The sequence below is a fragment of the Chlamydotis macqueenii genome, chromosome 7, assembly GCF_036417535.1.
Source record: "Chlamydotis macqueenii isolate bChlMac1 chromosome 7, bChlMac1.mat, whole genome shotgun sequence".
Classification (NCBI taxonomy): domain Eukaryota; kingdom Metazoa; phylum Chordata; class Aves; order Otidiformes; family Otididae; genus Chlamydotis; species Chlamydotis macqueenii.
The window spans coordinates 25,350,530-25,375,395 of record NC_141562.1 but is presented as its reverse complement, the minus strand read 5'-3'; the positions used below and the strand labels follow the sequence as shown (position 1 = coordinate 25,375,395).

Here is a 24,866-nt window from a genome sequence, read left to right as displayed (position 1 = left end):
GAGCTGCTGCGTTGGTGCTGTAGAATGGTGAGACGCCAAGCTGTGAACCACCATATGCGCTTGGCAGTCTTTGTCTGGTCTTTGTTCAGCCAACCTCTTAGCCTTGCCACCTATAAAGATAATGAATGCAAAATGGTCCTCTGCTTGCTCTTAAAATTAGATGCTCAGCTTAAAGAAAAAGTAGATAACTCGATGCTTTACAGTAACTAGGAATTTCAAAATAACGGCTTGACAGTTCGCCAGCAGCAATGATTTTGCTGCTTCTTGATGTTTTTTGAGGGAGGATCCTTCAAAGGCTTTGAAAGGCGAGAAGAATGCAAGATTTCACTGTTGTAGAAAGATTATTTGGAAGGGGAAATCATTTTGGCACTTCTTGTAAGGAAGGAGGTGAATGTTGAAAAAGCATCCAGAAATAGTAAACGCCCCCCCAACTCTCCCAACAAAATGTGTTTCCTGGCAATGTATAGTAACTCACCTCAGATTCTTATGTTTCTTGTACTTGGTCTTTTTCTCTAAAGCACAAAATTTAAAATCTTTACTTGAATTAACCACTTACTAAACAGTATTTCATGAGCAGAAAAGAGCGGCTTTAGTGCCTGACCTTCCTTTTTGGAGGTATGTGATTCTAGCTTGTATGTTTTTACAATCACGGTCCTTCCTAAGCTAGATGTAATGTAATAACTTGATCCTGGCTGAGGCCTCATATGAAAACTTTTAAAAGCTGGCCTCTTACAGCAATTTATCAGTCCTATTGTGGATTGATTTCCATTTTAAAACCCTAGTTGTTACAACCTCCCAATGTCATGATGCCTTGTGAGTATCTTGTTTTAAAAAAAAAAATAAATCCAAAACCACTATTTGGTCTGCAAGGCCTGATTTACACCAAATCCTCCTGACTGTTTTATGACATCCCAAGTCATTGTGTTTTGTGTTTTTTTTTTTTTTTTTTGTGTTCCCCTCCCCTTATGTGCTGTTTCCCAGCAAACAGCTACCTCCTGGCTGTACCTTTTCTTCCCCTTCACCAGACCAGCAGACCTGTGCTGCCTAGACGGTGCCTGATCACGCAGCGCTGCAGTGGGCACACGAGCACACTGCTCTTCGATGGCTTCCCGCAGCCTGCTTGCTTTCGCTAGCCCTGCTCTGCTATGTTGGCTCTTTGCAGGGCCCAGCTCCTCCTTTGCCAACAGATGCCACTTCTGTCTCCTGAGGTGTTGGGCTGGAAACTGGCTCTGCGAGAAGCCAGGCAGGGCCTGTGCTCAGCAAAGGATTATTTGGTGGAGGAGATGGAAGAGGTACAGTATGCAAGCTTCTGCCTTAATATACACATTCCTGAGCTTGCCTGCAAGTAGCTGGAAACCCACCCTTTTCCTGGCAGAGCTCTCCCTAAGCAGTTTTTCTGTATGTCTTTAAAACCTGTTTAGTTGCTCGCTACTGAATGCGTGGGAATGTGGCCTAAGGCTATGAATACTGTGGTGATCAAACTGATTTTAGATGTGTGTGTGGGATTCCCCCAAAGCTGGCTGTCATTACTCTGTCAACACAGCGGCTGAACCCGTGCAAAAGAACACTGTCTTCCAGAGTAGCTGATTTTGGCAGTGAGGCCAGGCATCTCCCCACATACCCAACAGTTTTTAACCAAATGTTTGCTGCAGACTGTGCATGCCTTGAGATAACCGTAGCCTATCTTAACTCTACAGCGAGGAATAATTGGTTTTAATCATGAGGTTAACAGGACAAAAGTTTCCTGGTGGATTTTCTTACTCATGCTGGAAAAACCCTCATATTTCTTCTTGTCCACCTTCTCCTGTCTTACTGATGCTCTTTTTTTGGAGATGGCAGCTTAACTTTGGCACATCAATCTTTCTAGAAATTGTGTACGTATGTAGAGTCAGGGGGCAGGAGTGAAGTACGTAGCCATAATATCATACACTACCTACATGGTGGGTTGGTTGTTTGTTTTTTAAAGGATCTCCTGACAACCTCTTTCACCAGAATTTAGCTCTGTCATAATTTCTTTATGATTTTTGGCAGCCAAGCGGACTCAGTGCAATTAATAAGTGTTAGGCAGATTAAAAGCATGGGGGCACAGAGAACAGCAGTTGCACCCATTAAAAGCCTTTTGTTTTCAACAGGTTCCCCTGTTTTAAATAGTTATTCTGGGCTGTTCAGGAGCACTGGTGTTGCAATGCGGATCCAACCACCATTTTAAAGTGGCTGTTATTGGTAGTTACAGAAGAAATCCCCAACGCACAGGATCCTTCAGTAGATAGCTGCACAGTGGTGCACTGTTGTGTTGAGGAGGAGGAATTCTTTCTCTGCCCTTACAAGCTGTTTGGCTTAAAAGTACAAGTTAGCCTCCAGTATATGTATGCTTAAAATACTACAGCCTGTGTAGTACAAATATTCTGTTTCTTTTCTCCTCGTAGAGTGGTACTAGGGATAAGAACTGAATTAAAGCTTACTTTCTTTCACAGAATTCCTCTGAGAGAGAAGACTGTAATAATGATGAGCCCCCTAGGAAGATCATTCCTGAGAAGAATTCACTTAGACAGGTATGTGATCAGTCTCTTTAAAAATGCAATAAAACTTTCTAGCTATTTGAATCCTTAAATGCTTCTGGAAGCTGCAGTCTGACTTGTGCTCATGGAAATCCTTTCTTTTCTCCTTTAAAGTCTGAACAAGTCATATGACACCCAGGAAAATCAGACACAGAGATTTAGCTTTCAGGAGAGTCTGATTACTCTTTCAAAAGAAATCTAGACTTCTGTATGGTGCAGTCAGCTGTGACTCTCTAGTTGTACCTTTTTCCATTTGATATTCATCAAGACCTCTTCAGTCTTTTCTTCTGTAATTGTTCCTGTCTTGTTTGTAGTATATTTTGCCTTGCATCAGATCAAGAGTCTCAAAGTGTTCTACAACAATTGAGCTTTTCATTGCTCTTGTAGGTAAATTTTCTTGGAGGTGATGTCCAGGTTAATAACCTGAAAAATGACCTGTTCTTGTTTCTTCTCCACTCATATAAATTACTAATGGGCAGAAAGGAGAAAGGGTGATCTGATAAAAGATAATATATTTGCCTTTTATAGCTAGTAAAGCAAATTTCTTGCCAATTCAAAAGGATCACTTTTAAAAATCCCAATAGTCAACAAACGGAGTCTGGGTTGTGATTTCTCGGGGATTTAGGTTGGATTTAGTGATTTCAGATCCCTTTTCATCTGACTCTTTCTCCCCACTGCAATCTTCAGGCAGCAGAAGTAAAAATACGTCCGTGCCTCAGCTGCCCAAGGTTGCTGCCTGGTGTATCAGAGTAAAACCACTGATGAATGTGACTTAAGTGAACACCCTAGGCCATACATTGCAGCAGCTGAAGAACTGGCACATTTTCTTCTGCATCTCAGCTACAGAAGCAGCAGTCTCAGACAGAGGAATAGGGTGATTATATGCTGCCTCACTGCTGCTGTTTCCAAGAGGAATTGTGCGTCTAAACTATGGTAAAGAAAGGAACATACTTTTGATAAGGCATGCTTGTACTCAAAGTTGTTTTTGTGAGGGGTGATGTGGTGTTGTTGTGTTTTTTTTCTTTTTCTTTTTAAACAATGTATTGTATTAGGTGTGCTTGATTTTGTGGGAGTAGGTGTCATGTGAAGGACTATCTGTGGCTAAGAGGTCCATCTAACATACTTAGTCCATGTAAGTCTTTTAGACAAGAGGCAATATGCTAGGATAATGAGTGAGGTACCAGATATTGCTGAGATAATTACCTTGTAGAATTTATTAAATATGTTACACCAAACTTAAAATGTTTCTGGCATTCAGTAACAAATACAGGAGCTAGAGGAAGATGGCAAAGCTACCAGGTTCCTACTGTGCATCCCTAAGGTAGCCAAGAAGGTGCCCAGCACACCAGAAATATATTTTTTTCATCTTAGAGTTATCTTATTGATGGCAAGCCTTCAGGTTCAACAAGAAAAGGCATGTATCCCGTCTCCAAGAAGAAAGTTCGTAGTAAGAGCTGTTAACTCAAAAGGAACACAAGTTACCTGTCTTGTCTGCCTTCTTATTGCAGGAGTCCTTCCTCATGATCATTGGTTAAGGAGGAGACAAATATTCGCAGGTAGTATTATACAGATCAAGAAAGTGCAGTTTCTCGAGTTGAGTTTCCTTTCTATTATATTTCAATCTGCAGAAGTATTCTTAGTGTCCAGGGAAAGCTGTCTTTCCCACAGGCCCACAATTCATTGTAACCAAGGTGCCTAGATATCAAGAAGACACCTAAAACCCACTTCTACTGTTCAAATATTTCATATTGGAAGAAATTCACATAGACATTCTTTATTAAAAAGATGGATTAGCTGTGTTTCAGGATATTGTGGAGATGTTGTATCAGTCTCCATCTTTGTGTCCAGTCTTTACAGTGACAGATGCAGGACAAAATCCTTGGGTTTTCTGATTGCTATCTGGAGTCTTTTGTGTCAAGAACAGTGTTTGTGGACAAGCTGAAGCTGTAATCTTAAAGCAAATGCCCTCTTATCTAGGTCGTAGGAGGTGGGTGACCACAATTTTTAGCCTGTGGTAGAAGGAATTCTGGTTCTTTACAGAGGCATAAATAGAAGCTGACAGTGCGTTTTGGAAACTCAGATTATTAGAAACTCACCTCTATTAGTGATGGACGAGAAGCAGTGGGGAGTTTTCCAACTCTAAGTGCAGGGAACAGACACATATGCAGCTGTGTGCTTTCTTCTGTCCTAAGCAATGAGTAGAGTGATGCTTATTGGAAAGATCTGCATCTCCTCCAGGAAGACGTGCAGAGTGGCTACCACGTCTTACATCTATCCATACTTTGTAAAACCCAAAAGATCTGACCTGCAAATGCTGTCAAAGCAGTAATACACAAAAAGTGCTGAATTCTGTACTCGTACCTTAGTGGAAAGATGCTAACTTGGTAAATATTGAGTGTACAATTTCATATTTTCTGTCTCTCCCTTAAGACCTACTGTTAAAATGTCATTATTGGGGACTGTGGACCTACATGTGCAGAAGAATTGGATGCATGAATGCAGAAAGAGAAGTCTGTCTACTTAAATGGACTTTCTGGGAAAGTGTTGCCATATTAGTACTTTTTGATTAGTTTTAGAAAATGAATGAGATGCATCAGACCACTTCAGGGGAAGTATGATGTCTTGACATGTTCAGCTGCTGACAAGTTTAAGTAAAGGTGCATTACCTTTTCTTGCCTTGTTTGCTGTGCTGGTATGCAGCCTTAGTCGTGTTTTCTCAGGTGGGTTTGTGAAACAGACATAGCAGAAGATGGAAGTACTAAGAAGGTGTAATGGTTACTTAAGCATCTGAAGCTGTAAGCCGAGGCTGAAGACACCCATTGCTCAGTGCTATGGACCTCTTACTAGGAGAAATATCATTCTTCTGTTGATTAAAACAGTTTTTGGAGAAGGATGTCTTCAGAAGTCTCAGCAAGTGGAGCTGTGTTGTCGGTGTGCTGCAAGGGGGAGGCACGGCCACTCTTAGCTGCATGAGGGGTAGGAAGGCAGGAGAGAAATGGAGATTAGCACTGGGAGAGGAAACAGAAAAAGGCAGTGAACTTGACACTATTGGCTGGAACAGTGAAAAGATCTAAGCTATGACAGTAAGGATGCATATGTGCAGTTCTTGTTGAGTGCTTGATCTGACAAAATTAAATTTTGAAAGGGTAAACTGAAAATCATAGTATGAGAACAGACTTCAGAAAAAACAATGACAAGTGGCAAAAGTTTTTGGCAACTTTATTTAAGCTAACAAACGAATTTTCACACTGCAAAGTTATAAATTAATTTTAATAGGCTGATCCAGATGGTCCATTTGGAAAATGGATAGCTTGATCTGTTGAAAATTAAACTAAATTTATCTCTCTCATACTTCAAACTGAAGTAAGCGTGAGAAGACTGCCCATTAAGTCCAGCTCCTACAGATGGACCGGCAGGTCACACATGGGACTAATCTGATTCATTTTAAAAATAAATGCATGAGTTATTGAATCAGGTTCCTGTTTCAAGCCCTGCGTGTGAGTGTGTGCGTGTGCTGCCCTTTCAAAGGGACTCGCAAATGCTTCAGTGCCTTTTTAACCTGTGTGTTTCCATTTTAATTCAACTTCCTTGCCAAAAAACATAATTAGTTTTCAGTGCCTATCATTTAGCGTTAGACCCAAACACTAGATTGATTAGGTCAGGCATTTGTTATTTTAAGGGCTATGTCTCCATTCTTCATTTATGAAGAACATGAGCTCAATAGTCTTGGGGAGAGAGTCGGCCTTTAGAAACTGGGAAGGGGAAGCTCTCTGGGGGCCCCTCCAGCCTTTTAGCTTCTGGGTGTTTTTAACAGAGCCATGAATGCAGATTTGTAAATTTATTGCAGTGCCATCTGTTTTTTTTGCAGGAACCGTATTATTGTTGGCTCGTATCTGTCTATTGTGGTGGCCACTCCCTGGGAGCTTGCCCTCATAGTCCTAAGGAAAGTGATGAATAGTGGGGGTCAGCATGAATAGGTCACAGGGCAGCTGTCCGGGGCTGCCCTGAACTTGATTACCCCACTGGTTTTTAAAGACGACGGGCACAATGCAGGTTGTTTAAAACCCTCCCTCCCTTCTCTTCGGCAGAGCAATAATGAAGTGCCTTTTGCTGCTGTGGTTAGTCTGTGGGCGAAGGTGCCTTGTGGGGAAATGCTGGCTGCTGCACCATACCTCCTGCAAACCTCACATTGGACTCTGCTGTCTTTCTGTAAGCTTCCAGATGGAAGTCCGGGGGAAAAAAATCCCTGTCTGTTACCCCATTCAGACAGACCCCTTAGCATTTTCAAGAATTTTCCCTGTTACCATTTTTGGCACAGAATATTACCTCAATTCACTTGCACAGATTTGAGATAATTTTGTAAAATTACATGTAGCACCTAAAACATGCTGTATGTGCTATTTTGAAGTTAAAGTAGGCACAGTCTGATCTTAAGAGTTTGAAGCCAATAGACAAGCAAACTGCAAGAAGCACAAAGATATTAAAGAAGGTAGAGCAAAGAAAAGTAAAAAAGTAGCAACCATCAACCGTTTACTTCCAGCTGGTAGCCTCATCCTGCTGCTTAGGGCTCCTCTCTGTGTATTTCTCCTCAAAAGTATTTCTGCTGTGCACAGCTGAAGCCCTCTGTTCGGCTGGTGGAGAAGGTTACCTACTGGGGAGGCAGTGAGGGTCCTTCAGCTCCCTCCCTCCGGGGAAGACGCTGCAGTTCAAATTTGCCTTCTGTTGGAGAGCTGGCCGAAGCAAGGACGTACCTGGTCTGTAAATTATCCTGATTACCTCATCTTTTACGCAATTAAGGTTTGCTAGTAAGGAGTTGCTGATTGAAAAGCCTCCTAAAATTGCTAAAGTACATTCTTAGTCTTACTTTTAAGACTTTCTTTTTTTTTCTCAAACCACAACAGAAAGTAATTTCCATTCCTCTGTGACACTTAATGCATGTTAAAAAACTAGCCAAGGCGGATTGTGCTGCAGTCTGAGTTACAATAGGAATGCTGCCTTGTGGCAGAAAGGCCACTGGGCTCTTTCAGCATTAGTGCTAATAGGAATCTGTCACCCCGGCACATTTCTGCATTCCTCTGTAATTGAGTAAATTGCAAGTGGTGTCAGCTCCCCCCTGCCTGTTGTGGCCATGTCCACTTACCATCCGAAGAACGTGGGCAGTGATAAATAAAGCGCTGAACAGGGCTCCCAACTCTTTGAAAGCAGCATGTTGCCAGCCCCCTAGTTATATTTCTTTAAGTGTTTATGTTTTTCTGTATTCTTTCTCTTGTCTGGCTGGAACCCTGGGGATCCAAAGCCATGAGAGAGGCCAAGAAGCTAACAAAGTAGCTGTCCCCTTGTTAGCTTGTTCCTTTCTTCTTTAAAAAACAAGATGAAAACCATCTGGCTCAGGGCATTACATTTTCCTCCCCCATGCACCTCTATAGATGAAGAGTTTCACCTGCAGTGAGAGTTTACATTGATTAGGGAGGGAGCAGTAATTCAAGCCTCCATCCACTCCAGTGGTACTTTGCAGTCTTTAAAGGTGCTGACCCATTGAGTTAAACTGTCAAGGGAGGATAAAAAAGGAGCTTCATCCCGGGAGGTAACAGCTGCCAGGTTTTCAACACCTTGCACGCTGCTGGAAAAATGTCACAAATTGTCAATGGAAAGAAAAATCACTTGGCTGCCATCTTCCCTTAATGATGTGCCTTATAAAATGAAAGATTTAAGGGTTTAAAAATCAGCAAGTAGCTGTCAGGAAAAAAAAAATCCTGAGGGATTTTGAACAATGGGCCCAACACGATGTGTCCCGAAAGACTGTGAATAATGTGTCCAAGTTGGAATAGCCAGATCTGCTTGGGCTGACCGCGGTTATCTTTGCACAGTGGGACAAGAGGGAAGTGAAAGCAGCAGCAGCACAGAAGTCTAACATTACCATGCCTATATTTAAAAAAAAAAAGAGGGGGAAAAAAAAAGTCTGATTCGTAAGCCAGTGAACTGAGAGGCAACATACTGTATTTCTGCTCTTTTGAGGGCAATTTGTTTTCAAGCAGCTACCAGATGGCTAAATACCACGACATTTCCTTTTTCTTTTTTTTTCCTTCTTTTCTTTAACAAGAGATGTAGTTCTCCTTGCTCTTTGTTTTTGTTTGTTTTAATGCTTTTACGTCGCTGAACAACCCTGTGGTGTTTGGGCTTTGTGACATACCCTTTTTTGTTTCCCCCACTGTGCATTGATGCATGAGGAAGAAAGATCTTCAGCTTTAATGTAATTTTGGATAACAGGCAGATTGGAGTAAGGCTTTTTGTTTGTATTGTTTTGAGGTGGGTTTTTTTTTTGTTGTTTGTTTTAGGGGCCCCTTTTTTTTCTTTTTTTTTTTTTTTTTCCCCCCTCCTGTTTGTTTTAGGTAAGTCATTTTAATTGTACTGAGTAATTAGAAAGTACACACAGCCAAGGGAGCTTTGTTATGGTAATTGCCGAAGAAAACCCACTCCCCAACTACCACTGCCATGTGTTGAGACACGTCTTCCCTCTAGTGGCAATATTAAGGACTCTGGCTTTCACAGCCGGCAAGGTGTAATTGCAATATGACAAACCGTGCTTTAGGGAAAATCCTGTAAATGATGTAGTTTTTTGTTTGGCTAGTCTTTATTTTGCCTTACGACTTTCCGTGGAGACTACTCTTCCCAAGGCTGGGCTATGCAAAACAAAAATTTCATCTTCAGAAAATAATCATGACGAATCCTGGGTAATATCTTACAGCTTGACTTAATTCTAGTCTTCTTTTTAATTACCTGTTTATAAAAACGTTTTTAAATTTGCTGAGATTACTTAATTCTTTCAGAAGAAGCACCTCATTTGAAATAAATAAATAAATTGCATTTATTTTAAATAGTCCATGTGAAAGACCTTTAAAGGGTAATTAATGCAAGTCTCCTAAGATGCTAAGTAAGATGAAAGCGATCTTTCCAAATCTGCTGGAGTGATTTGTTTGTATAACTTCACAATTCTTCTGAGTGTAATAACTTTTTTTTCTAACTGTTTGGCAATTTGTGCTTAGCTACAAAAGCCCTTGTTCAAAAAGAACAGTTTAATAATCTTTTCCCTGAAAATGACTTGAAGGGAGGGTATGGGTTTTGTCTTTTTGCTGTGTTTTTATTAGTGTTATCTTTCTCTGATAAATCATGTAATTATTAACTATTGAGGGGGGGGAATCTTATTGAACTCTTGGGCTGCAACTTCTATTAAAAAGTGGAGTTTTGTTCAGGGACTGGGGATTCTCGGAATAAATGGCCAAAGAAATGGATTTCAGTTGGTGGAAAAGCTGCACACACAGAGTTCTGCCTGGGGTTTGAGGCTTCAGGCTGGCATTCAGTGTTCATCCAGAGCTGCATAGGCAAGAGCAGAAATGTTTATGTGTTTGTGTCAAAGAGCAGGATCATACTTTCTTTAAAAAGAAAAATGTAACCAAAGACACTTACGGAATGAGATCAGATACAACTCTATCTTTAGTGAACCATAGTCTAGTGTCTCTGTGGCATTTTAAGCCTTTGGCTGAGAGTGAATACAGCTTTGTGGTTCCCCTGCTTCTGACATGATTTGGTGCTCCCATATATTTGTAGGGTTGGTTTTTTTTTTCATTAGAGCTTGTTTTGCTATTGGGCTGCTTAACCCTGTTCTCAAACAGCTTTTGCAAGATTAAAGGAATGCAGCTTGGTAACAAGTTTGTGTCATTTTAAATATATACCTCCCAGTAAATAAGGAGGAGCCTTGCAATCAATCCCTTTTAGTGTGTTATATGTTTCACCTGACAACTAAACCCTCTATTGATTAACCATTACTTTGTTAGATAATCTCATGTCATTGAAGCCACTGTAAAAATTAAACTCTTTAAAATGTTTTACCCTAGCAGCACTGCGAAAATTGAAAACTTGTTCAGAATTACAGCCAGCTTCCACAAAGAGGGAAGTTTTCAACAAACTGGTTTATGTTTGCATGCTTTATATGCAATATAAAAACATATTAAAGCACTCCAACGCAAAGCTATCTGCCTGTGGCATTGAACCAGGCTACCTTTTCAGACTGCTTTTCCTTGGCGAAGAAACCTCTTATCTTGATGTAAGGTGAGGAGAAGCTTGAACAGTTTTGGTGCAAATTAGATGAGATTCATAAAAGGGTCGAGCTTTAAAAGTGAGCTTGAAAAATTTGCTTTTTTGAGGCTTGGTTCTCGTTTTGATTTTCTTGGTTTTCTTCCAGGTTAGTCAGTGTTTCTGTAGGCGAATGAATGAAAGGAGGTACTCTGATGTTGCAGTGTAGCATGAGACACCGTCAAATATTTCACCTAAAATGTAGGGCTCTGCTTTATTACTTGATGATATGACATTCATTTTGCTTTCAGTTAGGTCTATTCACTAGTAACTGTAAGTGTATGAACACAAACATGACAATATTGGTTGAAATAAAATCTCCATGTCCAGCAGTAATCTTGTGTCTTCAAAGAATCATAGAATGGTTTGGGTTGGAAAGGACCTTAAAGATCATCTAGTTCCAATCTCCTGCCATGTGAAGGGGCACCTTCCACTAGATCAAGTTGCTTAAAACCCCATCCAATTTAGCCTTGAACACTTCCAGGCATCCACAACTTGCCAACTCTCAATCCATTCTTTGACTCGGCCTGTATTTATGCTTGGGATTGCCCCAACCCACATCCAGGACCTTGCACTTGGCCTGGCTGAACTTCATGAGGTTCATACAGGCCGACCTCTCAAGTCTGTCAGGGTGGCATCCCTTCCCTCGAGTGTGTCGACTGCACCACACAGCTTGGTGTCACCGGTGAACTTGCTGAGGGTGCACTCTTATCCTACTGTCCATGTTGCCGACAAAGACGTTAGCGCTGGTCCCAATAATGTGCCTTAGCATGGTTTCCAGGAGGATCTGCTCCATGACCTTGCCAGGCACAGAGGTGAGACTCACTGGCCTGTAGTTCCCCAGGCCTTCCTTTTTCTCTGTTTTTAAAAATAGGGGTTATGTTTCCCCTTTTCCCGTCAGTGTGAACTTCACCAGATTGCCACAACTTCTCAAATATGATGGACAGTGGCTTGGCAAATTCATCTGTCTGTTCCCTCAGGACCCACGGATGCATCTCATCAGGTCCCATGGACTTGTGCACCTTCAGGTTCCTTAGATGGTCTCGAACCTGATCTTCTCCTACAGTGGGAGGTTCTTCATTCTCTCAGTCCCTGCCTTTGCTTTCAGTGACTTGGGCAATGTGGCTAGAGCGCTTGTCACTGAAGACTGAGGCAAAAACGTCATTGAGTAGCTCAGCCTTCTCCATGTCCTGGGTAACCAGGTGTCCTGTTTCCTTCCAGAGAGGGCTCACATTTTTCCTAGTCTTCCTTTTATCCTCATCATACGTACAGAAGCTTTTCTTGTTGCCCTTGATGTCCCTGGTTCGGTTTAATAATATCAGGGCTTTAGCATTCCTAACCTGATCCCAGCTGCTTGGACAATCTTTCTGTATTCCTCTCAGGCTACCTGTCCTTGCTTCCACCCTCTGTAGGCTTCCTTTTTTTTTGTGTTCGGGTTTGTCCAGGAACTCCTTGTTAAACATACTCCTTTTAATTTTCTTTTTTTCTCACTACTTTTATTGAGAAACAAAGAGCTGCTGAAGGACTAAATGGTTATCTGGTAATTTGGCACTTAGACAGATCTTTATGTAATAAAATTGCTGTGTAAAAGTTGATTCTCACAGTAAAAGCATGTTCTTCTCTCCTTTCTGTGGCTGAAAAGGTTGAGAAGGACTAATCTAAGTATTGCTGGCGTGTTGTCAAAGTGCAGAGAGGTACTGACAGCATGGGAATGCCCAGGTCAGTCAGACCTGGAGTCTGCTCATCCAGCGCTGACTTCAGCAGTGGAAGATGCTGTTGAGCGGCTCTGGCCGCTCTCTGTGCTCCATTCCCCTCCCGCTCCTGCAGCATCTACCGCTGTTGCACTACAGATATCCAGGGGATATCTCTGCTGAGTACTCTCTGGACCTTCTGTGCTTGGTTTTGTTTAATCCCTTTTTCCACTTGCTGATGTTGTTTCTCTCCACAATGTCCTGGGATGGAAAGCTCCAGAAGTTCACTGCCTGCTGTGTGAAAAAGTGTTTCATTTTATCTGCTTTAAATTTGTACTATGCTAGTTCCATCAAGTGTCACTAATCCTGGAATTGTAGGGTTTGATGAATAAGTTATGCTGGAAGTTCAGTTGCTGCTGTTCACACCAAGATATAATGTCTGGATGAAAGTAATAAAAATTAAGCAGTATGTTGGAATAATTACTTCTGTCTACATTTTGACATGCACACAACTTTTGAATAGTGGCATAGTGAGCTTCCTTCCTTCTCAGAAAGTTCTAGGTTGTTTAGATTTAGCATTTAGTATTTCGTATTGTGTATTTGGATTGTCTGCTCTTTCCCATTTGTGAATGTGAGAGCCTGTTGTAAGCCTAGCTTTTAAAAAGCTGGCTTGCTACCAAGGTTTGTGCATACCTGTCTTGGGAGGAAAAAGACTGACGAGATCTGAGTTAGGTTCATGGTTCAGTTCATGGAGCCACAGGCTTCCTTGTTGCTTTCAGCAAATGTTTTTGTGGCTGAGCTTTTCATCTGCAAAGTGGAATTAGTAGCTTGCTTTGAGTCAGGGCTCCTCATAAAATTTACAGTAGGTAGCAGACAAGTTGTGTAGAAATACTGCTGCTGGAAATGCAGGCATTAAATTGCAAATGAAAGAAACCACAGATTTACAATAAATGGGTTAAATTACACAAATGTAAATACTGAACAAAGAATCTTATCAGCTCTCCATGGTTTTTCATCTTCAGAGCCTGATTGAATTTAACTAACATGATGCTTATAAAATGAAGTTTGCATGGTATTGTCTGGACATCAGTGCAAAGCAGATGGTGTCAGCTTTCTGTCCACCAATTGGGCTGCTACATCTAAGCCACGATTTATAATAGTTTATGCCATTCTGATCTTTCTTCTGAGGAGAAAGTGCTGTGCATACCAGAGTGATGGTTTTATGATGTTGGCAAATATTTGCAAGAGACCAAGTTGAGACCATCAGACTTCTGTTTGCTTGTGGCCTAATCCCGGTTTGAATCTGAACCTCCCCTGCTGAAAGATGCACTCTGTTCATTGCACGGCACTTTGAAAGGATTTGAGTGTTTGAATTTTTCAGTTCCTCCTTCTGAATCCAGAGTCAGAAATTGCTAGCTGGCTGCTAGTCACAGCAGATAGCAGTGTTAGGACTTGTAAGGAGATCTGCTGGAGCCAGGATATTCTGCATTCCTGTCTGTCATTGGTTGTTTTCTGGTTAGAGAGCTCATTGAGAAATAAAACCTGAACTGCTGAAGCGGTGGAGAAGATAGGGCTTCTGTGCTCCTTTTTGTTTCTGTTTCATGGTGAACTTTAAAGGGGGTCTGTAAAGAAGTAAGGTGGAAAGGACTGTGATTTCCTCAGTTTCCACAAGAGTGTCTGTACTGTGCCAAACCAGTACAGATCCATACTGATTTCCCATGGTGGGCAGAAAGGAGTGTTTAATGAGGATCAGAAGAACTTAGGTGAATAATGTTATAAACTGATTGTGAACGCTCTGTTCCCATCAGTTGGTGCTTACTGTCCTCCTGAGCTGGAGACTGTTAGGAACACTTGGTCTCCTATTGCTTAGTGTTAACCCCCTTTTAATCTCTTTGCATTTTTGCCTCTGATGTCCTTTGAGATGTGGTCCTCTACTGGTTTGTATGTTGCTACTGCCTGCATCTTGTGCAGTCAGGCCAGTGGCAGAGCGGTAAAATGGGGAGATCATCGGTCTGGTGCTTGGCACAGAGAGCACTGGCTGAGGGAATCAGGCTCTGATGACATAGCTCTAGAGCAGAGGGAGAGGTTTAGGAGCCATTGTCATGCTGGTGTTGCCCACAGGTTTTGTAACCCATGGCAGGTTTGCAGTTGAATTAGTTTCAAATCAAACAAAGAGAAATCTGTAGCAACCCCTGAAAGAAGGATCTTCAGAGATTGCTGGTGAACATTACAGGGAGAGAACTAACAGGCAGTTCACTGCAAATCTTTGTGCATCCTTCCCTTAAGGCAATCTTAAAAATATCATGAACGTTAGTATGTTTTACTTAGTGCTCTTGGAAATGTCTTTGCAGCAAGTTTAATTTCATTCTCTTTCAACATGCTTCTTGGATTTTCCCCACACAACTATTTGAGGTACCAACATCCTCTCTGTGGTCCACTTACTGCTCTTGAAACAAAGCAAGTTTGTGCTTGCTTTTGGGCTGCCACTTTTGCTTGGGAGCAGTTTTCTGTAAATGGCAACAGGCGCTGGGGTTTTAATCCAATACTGAAGCTCTTAGGTGCTACTATACTCTTCCTACTACTAGAAAATGTGAGCTTAATCAAGTAGTAATTAAGATGTTAAAAGTGTGTGGGGGGAAGCCTCCAGTAGAAACTCCTGAGTTCTTCTTTAAACTAAATCTTAGTTTAAATAGCCAAATCAACCAAATTATAATTTAAGCACACTTTGTAAGTACCATTCGTGTGCTGCCCTTAAAAAATTGAAGGGACCGTGAACAATGTGTTTTGCAAAGACTCCCAAAGTTTGCAGCCCTAGCTGAGAGTCCCCTGGGACAGTGTATGGGTTAAAGAAAAAAAAGACCTTCTACTTTAAAAGAAAAAGCTTTCCAAAATTAGGAAGATTAAATACAAGTGACATGGTCTACATGTGCTCCCTTCTGACTATAACCTTTGTGCTGTCATCGCATGTTTTTACCTGATAAAGATGGGGGTGTTTATTAGTGTTTGACATACACTGTGATAACTAGTGTTTAGTGGTTCAGTTATGCAGCGTTTTGCTGTTACAACTGAGATCAGATTTTTTTTTCCTTTTTCAAAGGAAAAGAGGAGAAAAATTTTTTTCTTTGTCTCTCAGAACTATAAAATTGTACATAGCTTCCCAGAGGACTTGTGTGCCCTCAATATAGGCTTTTGCTGTAAACTAGTTTATTTTGGTTCGAAATGTTTACACCTTAGGAAAAAGGAAATGTAGTAGAGTTGTTGTGGGTTCCTGTGCCAGAAATGTGGTGCCTGAAAGAAAATCGTGTTCTTCTATTCATAACTGTTTTAATCTTTCTGCAGACCTACAACAGCTGTGCCAGACTGTGCTTAAACCAGGAAACAGTGTGTCTGGGAAGCACTGCTATGAAGACTGAAAATTGTGTGGCCAAAGTAAGTAAGAGAATGGCTTGAGTGGTTTTGAGAGTTTTTTAGCAGATTGTTCATTGTTAATCAAAGATAAGTTCTTGTTAAAAATTACAGTTAGAAAAAAAAATTAAACAGAAAGCAAGTATTTGGGGTAGGTTTTTCTGTCTTTCAGTGTAGAGTTTTCAGACTTGTTGTTTCTTGGAAATGATTACTTGAGTCTTGAGCTATCTAGGATTGAAGGCTTCATTCTGCTACACAACGAATAAGCTTTTCCAGTGAGATGACCTATGCTTGCCATATAATTAGCTGTGGCAAATTCAAATGAAAAATGTCCAGATATATGCTAAAAGTACTGCATGAGAGCTCTTTGTATCATGATTCCCTTTCTTAGGTACCAGAGAGGAGGTGCAAAAAGAAAGACCTTTCAATTAAAATACAGTGAATGCTGTATTTAGGGGAAAGGGAGGAGGGAGATATGGCAGTCGGAAGCACAAGAAAATCGATATATTATCCTGTCAGAGAAAAGTCATTCCTTGAGAATTGTAGTAGGTGAGATTGGAAAAAATGAGGTGCCATTAGCCACCCTTGTTTCTGAAAATTCAGTGTAACTAGAATAAAACAACATACATGTAGGACTGTTTATGAATGGAAAACATTTGAACCGTGATACAATATATATAGAAAGGCTGCATGAAGGATGCGTTTAGCCCGTGTGAGCTTCATATTTCTACTGAAAGGAAGTTTAGAATGGGCATGCAGGACAGATCGGTGCACGCAGCCATCTGTTACTGAAACCAGCTGGCATTTTGTTGCTCCTCTGTCACCACAAACCTGACCAGTCAAAAGCTTATTTTCTCTTTCAGTTTTTTATTCCTTGATCTTCTTGAAATCCCCTTTTTTTTTTTTTTTTTTTTTTTTTAATACTTTGAATGGTTGTTAAAGGTGCCTTGTCCCTTCAAGGCTCACTTTTGTATTGACCTTTAAGATAATTTCCCAGCTAAATCTTTGCTGGGATTTTGCTGGTGAAATTTGGATGTCCCATTACTTTTGTTTCCTGTCAGGGAATTGGCCATCATAAAAGTTGGTCATGGTGCTTGCAGGTGGCTTAGTGCTTGTAAACTGTTCTTGATGTGCCAGTTACCTTCCAGTGGAGAAGCACTTCTGAGAGAAGCTACCAATCTTTGTACAAAGTGCTGATATTTAATACCAACACCTCCGTTCTTAGCTTAAGACAACTGGTATGGCACACTGCTTCCTAAGGCGCTTTATGATGCAAAGTAGGTGACACTCTTTGAGCAAAGCGCTAGAGCAGCTCTGACTGAATCATGTTGGCACACAGCATCATTCTGATGCCATGAAGCGGTGCGCAGCAAGCTAGCTAGAGTAAATGCCTTCAACCCCATCTGCTTTATAGCATTTTGTTTGACCTGATCGTCTTACTAAGGAGCAAGGATGTGCAAGAACAACAGCTAATTTATGTGGTGCCTCTTTTCACTGAAATGACGTACCTTTAGCATCCTAATGCCCCAAATAAATTATTCTAAAACTGTGTTTCAGTGGGATCATGGTGAGAGGTGAGGGTAGGGCTCAAGGCAGGAACAGCAGGACTTTTTTCATGTTTTTGGGGGTGAATTTGAACCATCACCTTGGAGATGAAAAAGCATATGCTTTAAAGTGTTGTGTCTCTATATGCTGTAGGACAATATATGTGTATATATCCTGTAGGACAATCTGCCATCACATATATATAGGAAAAAGCATATACATGTTTACATGCATATATATATGCAAATACATATATATTTATTTTTCATAGATGTATATATAGATGTATGAAGAAAAATAAGGACTTTTCTGGGGATATATTTCTCCTAGTACTGACTTTCTTGGCTGTTGTGCTCCTTTCCTTTGCCTTCCCAGCTACAAACAAAAATGAAATAGATTCTAAGAAAGCTTGTCTTTTGAATTCCAGAAGTGTCGAAGCATTTGTAAATCCAGTTAGCTGAATGCAGATGGCTCAGTGATGGCATAGGCAAATGGCACAACTGTTAATGTTCCCTAGGTGAAGGGCTTAAATGGGATTTAAGGAGTTCAGAGGCCTTCTCCTAGCCTTATGCACATGGCGAGTTTTATCCTCCATGATTGATGTGTCTTACAGCCTTGGACTTTAAAATGTTTTTTTCAAGTGGGTGAATACTGGAACGTTTCTATATCTGCAGCACTTTTGGAAAAGGAGTTTCAAATTTTTTTTTAACTGGCATTGAAAGACAAAAAGGATTACTTTGGAAATTACAATTTACCTTTTTTCATTCTGCAGTGCAGTATCAGCTCTGACTGGGAGCCACAGTCAGCATTATCAGACGCTTGTCAGAAGTGTCAGTCTGTCTGCAAGGGATGATGTTTTTTCCAAGAACAGAATTTCTGATTCTGCATCTACTTGCAAAAAAGAAAATTGTACTCTGTTAAGACTGTATTAACTGTTGGACAACACCAGTCAGGTGTAACTTACCAACCTAACAACTGACATTCTTTCTAAAATGGAGGGAAAAGAAGTTTATCATAAACATATATGCATTTTCAAGTATGGAGAGTAGTGCAGGGATACTGTCTTTTTGACCATTCAAGGAATTCTGTTTGTTAGGAAACCTTGTCTGCCCAGTCTTCTATACAATGTTCTACTGACTGTGCAGCCAGGTGATCAGTGGCTTTTGCAAACCTATGGATTATCTAGTTTTATTCAAACATTTAAAAATAAAACTAAAATATCACATTCTGATAAATCTTTGTATTTTGTTCTTAGCTGTGTTTTTCTGGTATTTGTGCTTTGAAACTGTTGATGGGATTTGGGCATATTGGAGTAGAAGCCAATAAGGAGCAGTAGAAATTGTTTCAAGTGTGCTCATGTTTTGACTAAAGAGGTGAGATCTTGAATTAAAAATGACTTATTGTGATGCACAGATGTCATCTGTGTGATCTGTAGCATTGGTTCTCTTCCATTCTTGGGCGTTTTTCCATTCACCTTTTGGCATCTTTTACCCATTGCATTTGAGTGATCAACAGGTCTGATGTATATTTGAGCTAATGTCTTTAAAAAGGAAATGCAGCCTTTAATTGTGTTTTTTTATATATGTGTACACACAAACATATACATATATATAAAATCCTCCTGTTTGTAGAAACAAAAAGTGTCTGTGAGAGGATTTCTTTTAAACATAGTACTGGTGTGCAACAACAAGTGGACAGCTTTCTCAGGAATTGGTGGTAGGTGCTTAAATAAGGTAGAAATGTAGCATGAACCTGAGCTCCAAGGACAGGGTGTTTGGTTTTAATGAGGCTTATTGAAATCTGGCCAAATGAGCATCTGTTCCTATTGTTTGTTCCATATTTTGTAAGCCAGTATCTTCAGGCCAGATAATGGTGTTGGTGTGTGCTTCATCCTCAATTAGATAGGGGCACAGTTAAAAATCCCCTGGCATCTGGTTTGTCACTAGGATTCTTGTGATGCTCCTGGGTGTGCAAACAAGTTTCTCTTCTGTTGTTCGCTCGGGACCACTTACTTTCTGTGGTGACCTTCACACTTTCTATTTGCTGTGCAGTGAGGGATGCTCTGGTATGTCTCTGGTCTCTTTGGCAGAATCTTTGCTTGGACGGATTACACATATTCCTGTTTTCAAACAGAGGTCTTACCCTTTCACCTGTTCATAATATGGGCTGTATTAGGTTTGAGTTTTGCTGTTCGCCTGGAGTCCATTAGATGTTGCACTTCCCTACATCATGGAAATATCCTTTTGATTCAAAGTACTTTTTTCTTTCCCAGCAAGAGACTGGTCTACAGCTGATCTCACGGAGTTCTACGGTAATACCCATTTCTGTATTCATTAGATAGGTCTTTACTGTTTATTAACTCCTGCAGTCGATTTCAGTTTGTTTGTATCTGCTATATAAAGAAGCGTTCTGAGTTTCATTTTGCACATTGAATTATTTCCTACATGTGCCAGGGACAGGCACCCTATGGCCTACCTGCCAGAGACAGCACAGAGACACCTTCTAAATGGCATACAACATCCCCATGTTTCTGCTTAGTTCTGAACTCAGCAGCAGCTGGGAGAGGTTCTCTGCCTCTGTCTTTGTCTAAGTGAAGCTAGGAGGAAGAAAAATACAGTGAAGCACACCACCTTTGAAAAATCAGACTTCTGTTTCAGGCTACCCACATATGATAACTGGTCCTCCTTTTTAAAGCCCTGGCAAACGAAGAGCCTTCTCAGGTTCTTTTAAGCATGCTGTGTCTTCTAGCGAGTCTTTGATTGCTGTTCATCGTATTGTTAAATGTGCATGCTGCAGTGGTTACAGTATTGAACTAGGAATTCAGAAAGAGTTTATACTCCTTATTTTTGGCACTGTGATTTTATTCTCTGTGACCATGATGGCTTTTCTTGCTCCCCTTCAAAAAGGGAACTGATTAATACTCTCCTTGCCGAAATGCTGTGAAATTTAACTGTATGATGCTTTTTGGATGCTTAGATGAAAAGTCCTGCTTAAGCATGCAGTGATGTTCTGCCTGCTCAGCAAGCTGTTTGTACTGTACACAGGGACAGAGCTGTGTTCTGCTCAATTCTGGAAACACAGAACAGGGCTTGGCACTTCAAGAAATTTTCTTTCAAAGATCATAGTATTATTTAGCTATAGCTACACATTTTACATTCAGGGATGATTCAGCTAAAGCAAGGAGTGGTGGAAATAGATGGTAATTGAAATCAACCTTCCTTTGTCAGTTCTTTCTGCATCACTACTTCTGAATTCTTAGAATAAAAATAGTCTTCACAATAATAACATTGAGCTTAGAATTTTTATGTGAATTAAAAGGAGAAATCACAAGTACTCTTTAATAAACAAGCATTCAAGGTTCCAGGCTGGATGTTCCAGTTGGCAGTAGGACAAATTGGTCTGAAGAGCGTCCCTCTTGTACTCTCAAGTCCCTTTATGTCACAGATTGATGGCTTCTCTTTACGGAGAGTGTCCCTGCTTTTACTTTCCATGAACACCACAACTGACTTGGAGTTCTGCTGGGATATACCACTGAGTCGGTGTATCTTCGGATAATGCATAGTTTTCCAGTGCTGTTGAAGCCTTTCCAGTCCTTGACATTGAAATTAGAGCAATTTAATTATGAACAAATATTGTTTGACTAGCTACATGCAGTTTTCTTATACTCCTTCCACTGTTTTAATGAGAAAGTATGTCCCTCTATACGTTAATTTTTAGTATTAAATTTCTTCGTTATGATGCAGAGGGGCTGGCAGTGGACACGCGTCTGGCTCCAAACCCTTTGGTAGCAATGTCCCCTTTTGTCGCTTGAATATACCTTTCTCTGGGACATCAGTTTTTGGGGCCATTGCAAACTGGATAAACGCTGCCTCAGCTACTGGCTAATAAAGATTTAAATATGTCATTTTACATTTCTGTTGTAGGTATTCTCTCTGTAAAAAGAGGGTAGTGTGAATGGTGGGTATTGCAGGGGCATTCTCAATATTTAGACACCACAAGTAGAAAACACCATCGGGGGTTTATCTAAAAGTTTTGATGTAATAATGGTCTTTCTTTCTTAGTAATATGTCTACTTTTATCTTAATTGTGAGTTTCTCATTTTATATGTATACACGTATATATTTTTTTTTTTAGGTCCAGACAATCTTTATGCCTTAGCTTCCCCTTGGTCTAATAACCTCTTTGCAAATGACTGAGAAAGAAATGTGATATTCCTGCTCCCTCCACCCCACCATACACATTCTCCAGATTTTGATAGACTTGTTTTATTTATTTCCAAAATTATATCCGCAGGAAACAAGCTGTTTAAATTCAGATTATGCTGAAGCAAAATGGTCCTGGTATGAGAAGCAACGTGCTGTTTTATGAGCGCAGAGTCCCTTTTCTCATAACTGATTGATAGTAAATATTTTCCTGAAGAATTATTGCCAACCATGAACAGTGCAACTGTTTCACTTTTTTTTTTTTCATGCTACTTGCTGTACCAGCCATTGTCTGTAATTAAGATCTACAATTCACAATGCAGACGTTTGCACTTCCTCTGGGTCTGAGCTATTTATAAGGCATTTCAGCTGTTCGGAGTTTCTTTGGAGTGTTAAACTACATGTAAACAGACTTCTTTAGTCTTCAGTTATGCAAACACTGTGGAGTGGTTGTCATTTCTGCTTCTCTTACCACCCAAAATGATTATGCCTGTCAATGAACCCACGAATTTAAAAAGAATTGCACTTATTTTTTTTTAAATGCGAAAGTGACTTTGAAGAAATATTGATATGTTAGTTAACTCATAAATTGCTTTATAGCCGAGGGTCTCGTAAGTGTGTTCTGGAGATTAGTTCTCAAAGCTCTGCAGTAAGGATGGTCAAGTGATATGTAAAATCCTGATAGGAAGAATCATTTCCAAAGTTCTGTCAATGAAATGTGAATGTTTTTACTTCTTGGAGCCCTGGATTTGAAATATACAGAAAGCAAATTGCATTACCTGTGAAGTTGAGTTCAGTAAATACTGGAAGGGCTCCCACACAGATCTTAGAAGCTCCTTCTCAGATTTGACTGGTTATAAGGAAATATTTTTTCCTGTTGATGACAGTCAACTGGAACAGGTTGCTTGCGGAGGCTCTGCAGCCTCCATCCTTGGAGGTTTTCGAGACCAGGCTGGATGAAGCCGTGAGCTGCCTGGTCTGACCTCATAACACATGCTGCTTTGAGCAGGAGGTTGGACTGGAGAACTCCTGATGTCCCTTCTAAACTGAATCATCCTGGGATCCTCTCAGTATGCAGGCAGTGAAGATGTAAGAGAAATCTTTTAAAATTTAGAATTTGACCTGGCGTCCTTAATTAACATTCCCCTGCACCTGTATTGTGTGTAGTTTCACATGCTGTAGTTCCACCCCAAGTGTTTGCTTGTTTGTTGATCGATACTCTGCATAAAAATTAGAGCCTTGAGGTCTTCATTCAAGTCCTATCACCTTAAGCTTGTAAGGAGTGTTTGCCAGGATAAGAGTTATCAAACAAACTGGACTTGCACTTATGAAGTGCTTTAGGATGTTCTCTACTGGCAATGTGAAACAGTTTGGAATGCTTTAGTGATGGCTTTAGTGGTAAACTGTGGCAAACACAAAGAGAAGTATTGCTTCTCAAGTAGTCATCTGCAGTGGCAGCACCCTCAGATGGTAGAGAATACAAATACCATCATTGTGACATTAACTAGATACATCTTCAGTATTCTTCAGCTGCAAGAACTGAAAGAGTTTTTTGGAAAATATGTCCAATCCTTGTGCTAAAGCTTGTGTTGTGAAACACGGGAATAATGGTTTCATAGTGTGGCCCACTGCAGGGAAGCCATTGGCGTGGACAAGTGTCGCACTTCAGAAAGCAGAGTGAGTTCTGAGTTCAGGCTAGTGAGAGAGCTGCTAAAAAGGAGCCCGTTTTTGTTAGACCGACGGGGGTTAACGTGGGGTGGGCTCCAACGCCCTTGCTGTTGTAGCGGACGCAGGAGCGGAGCTAGTTCCTAGTCAGGCGCGTACCGCGGCGTTGCCCGCTGATGCGTGCCGGATCGCCTGCGCGCCGAGATCACATGGCTCCTCCAAAAGTCAAACGATCAATTCGCCTCGTTTTGGCTCTGTACTTAATGCACAAACAGTGCGATCTGCAGGGCTGTAATTGCATTGTTAGGGCCAAGGAACAAGCCTGTGCCTTTTCAGCAGACAGCTGGCAGGGAAAGAGGCATGTTGTTAGGAAAGAGAGAGGCAAGGCAAATAAAATTACTGCTAACGCTCAGAGATCGGCAGGAGTCCTACTTGCCTAATCTTACCGGTGGGAGCAAGCGGCTGTTGTAATCCAATTATAGCAGCATAAGCAATTTGTTAGACACTCCGCATAATGTAACAATTTCCCAATAAACTCTGACTTGTAATAACGTCGGCAAGAGCCCACATAAATCTGCCCGAATGGTGGGGGCTGGAGTGTTCGGCTGGGGGCTTGTAATTTGTGCCATCAGCACGTTTTGTGGAGTGCGGTGTGGTGCAGTCTTTCAGTGCCGGAATTTTAAGGAGAAAAGCGTGGCACGCCCCTCCAAGAGAAAACCATCAGCAAGGGTCAAAAGAGATACCAAACAAAGCTGGGAGGTGGCTTTTCTAGGAGGGAGGAAAAATGAGCCCTCAAACGCAAGGCTGAGGCTGATGAGGATTTAAAAATATTAAAAAGCAGTAATGCAAATTGTAGCATTTTAAATTACAGCAGGGGGAGGAGAGGGAACTAGAATTACATCTGTTTTGGAGGGGGAGGAGGAGAATACCCTTCCTTATATTTAAACCGTTTAAATATTAAAAAAGATCAAGTATTGAAAGGAATGCTGTGTGCTTACAAGACAGGGAAGCTGTGGATCCTGTCCCAAGTAATTCATAACCTACAAAGGGAAAAATTAAACCTTTTCTGGTATCCAGTTACTCTCCCGTTGTCTTTCTTGCAGCTCCTAGCTGGCTTCATGCATATTGGCACAGCATCTTGATGATGTGTCTGGGAGATAAAACGTAGGTCTAGAACCATTCACTTTGAGCGTACCCCAGTGAATTTAACTTTTTTGGCACAATGATGAATGTCCCCTCTGGTTCATGCAGATCTACACAAAGAACTAATCTAATTTAGGTATTATTTAAAAGTAAAATCAGTCTGCTGCGCTCTGCCTGTCACTTTTAGAGCACATTGCAAGTTACAGCGTTGTAGACACCAGTTTAAGGTTTATGTTTAGCAAGATTTAAAGTATCATATTTCTGTTAATCCCTCTATTTAGCATTTCCCCTTGCTGAGACGTGGATAGGCAGCAGGCAAAATAATGTAGGTCCCTTTGTATACGGCATAGAGACTATCAGAGGTCCAGGATTTCTAGTGTAGTTCTTAGCACCGCTGTGGTGTTAAAATGCCTGACTTCATCCCACTAACAATACTTTATTCATCTCTTAGCTATGGGATCCTGTAGGGCTTCGGTGTGGAGCAACATTTTTGTTCCGACTTGTTCCCAAGTTGTGGCAGCACAATG

General features: G+C 40.9%; 1 protein-coding gene across 6 annotated transcripts in view; it reads left to right on the top strand.

Moving 5' to 3' along the window:
- BTRC (beta-transducin repeat containing E3 ubiquitin protein ligase) overlaps positions 1–24,866 on the top strand; it is a 121,952-nt gene that overhangs the window by 46,537 nt on the left and 50,549 nt on the right. For 4 of the 6 annotated variants that reach the window (XM_086752819.1, XM_086752814.1, XM_086752813.1 and 1 more), the window contains 2 exons: positions 2,475–2,552; positions 15,719–15,808. In XM_086752819.1, the coding sequence (XP_086608945.1) occupies positions 2,475–2,552; positions 15,719–15,808 (168 nt within the window). The remainder of the gene's footprint in view (positions 1–2,474; positions 2,553–15,718; positions 15,809–24,866) is intronic. The other 2 variants (XM_086752818.1, XM_086752815.1) reach the window with 1 other exon arrangement.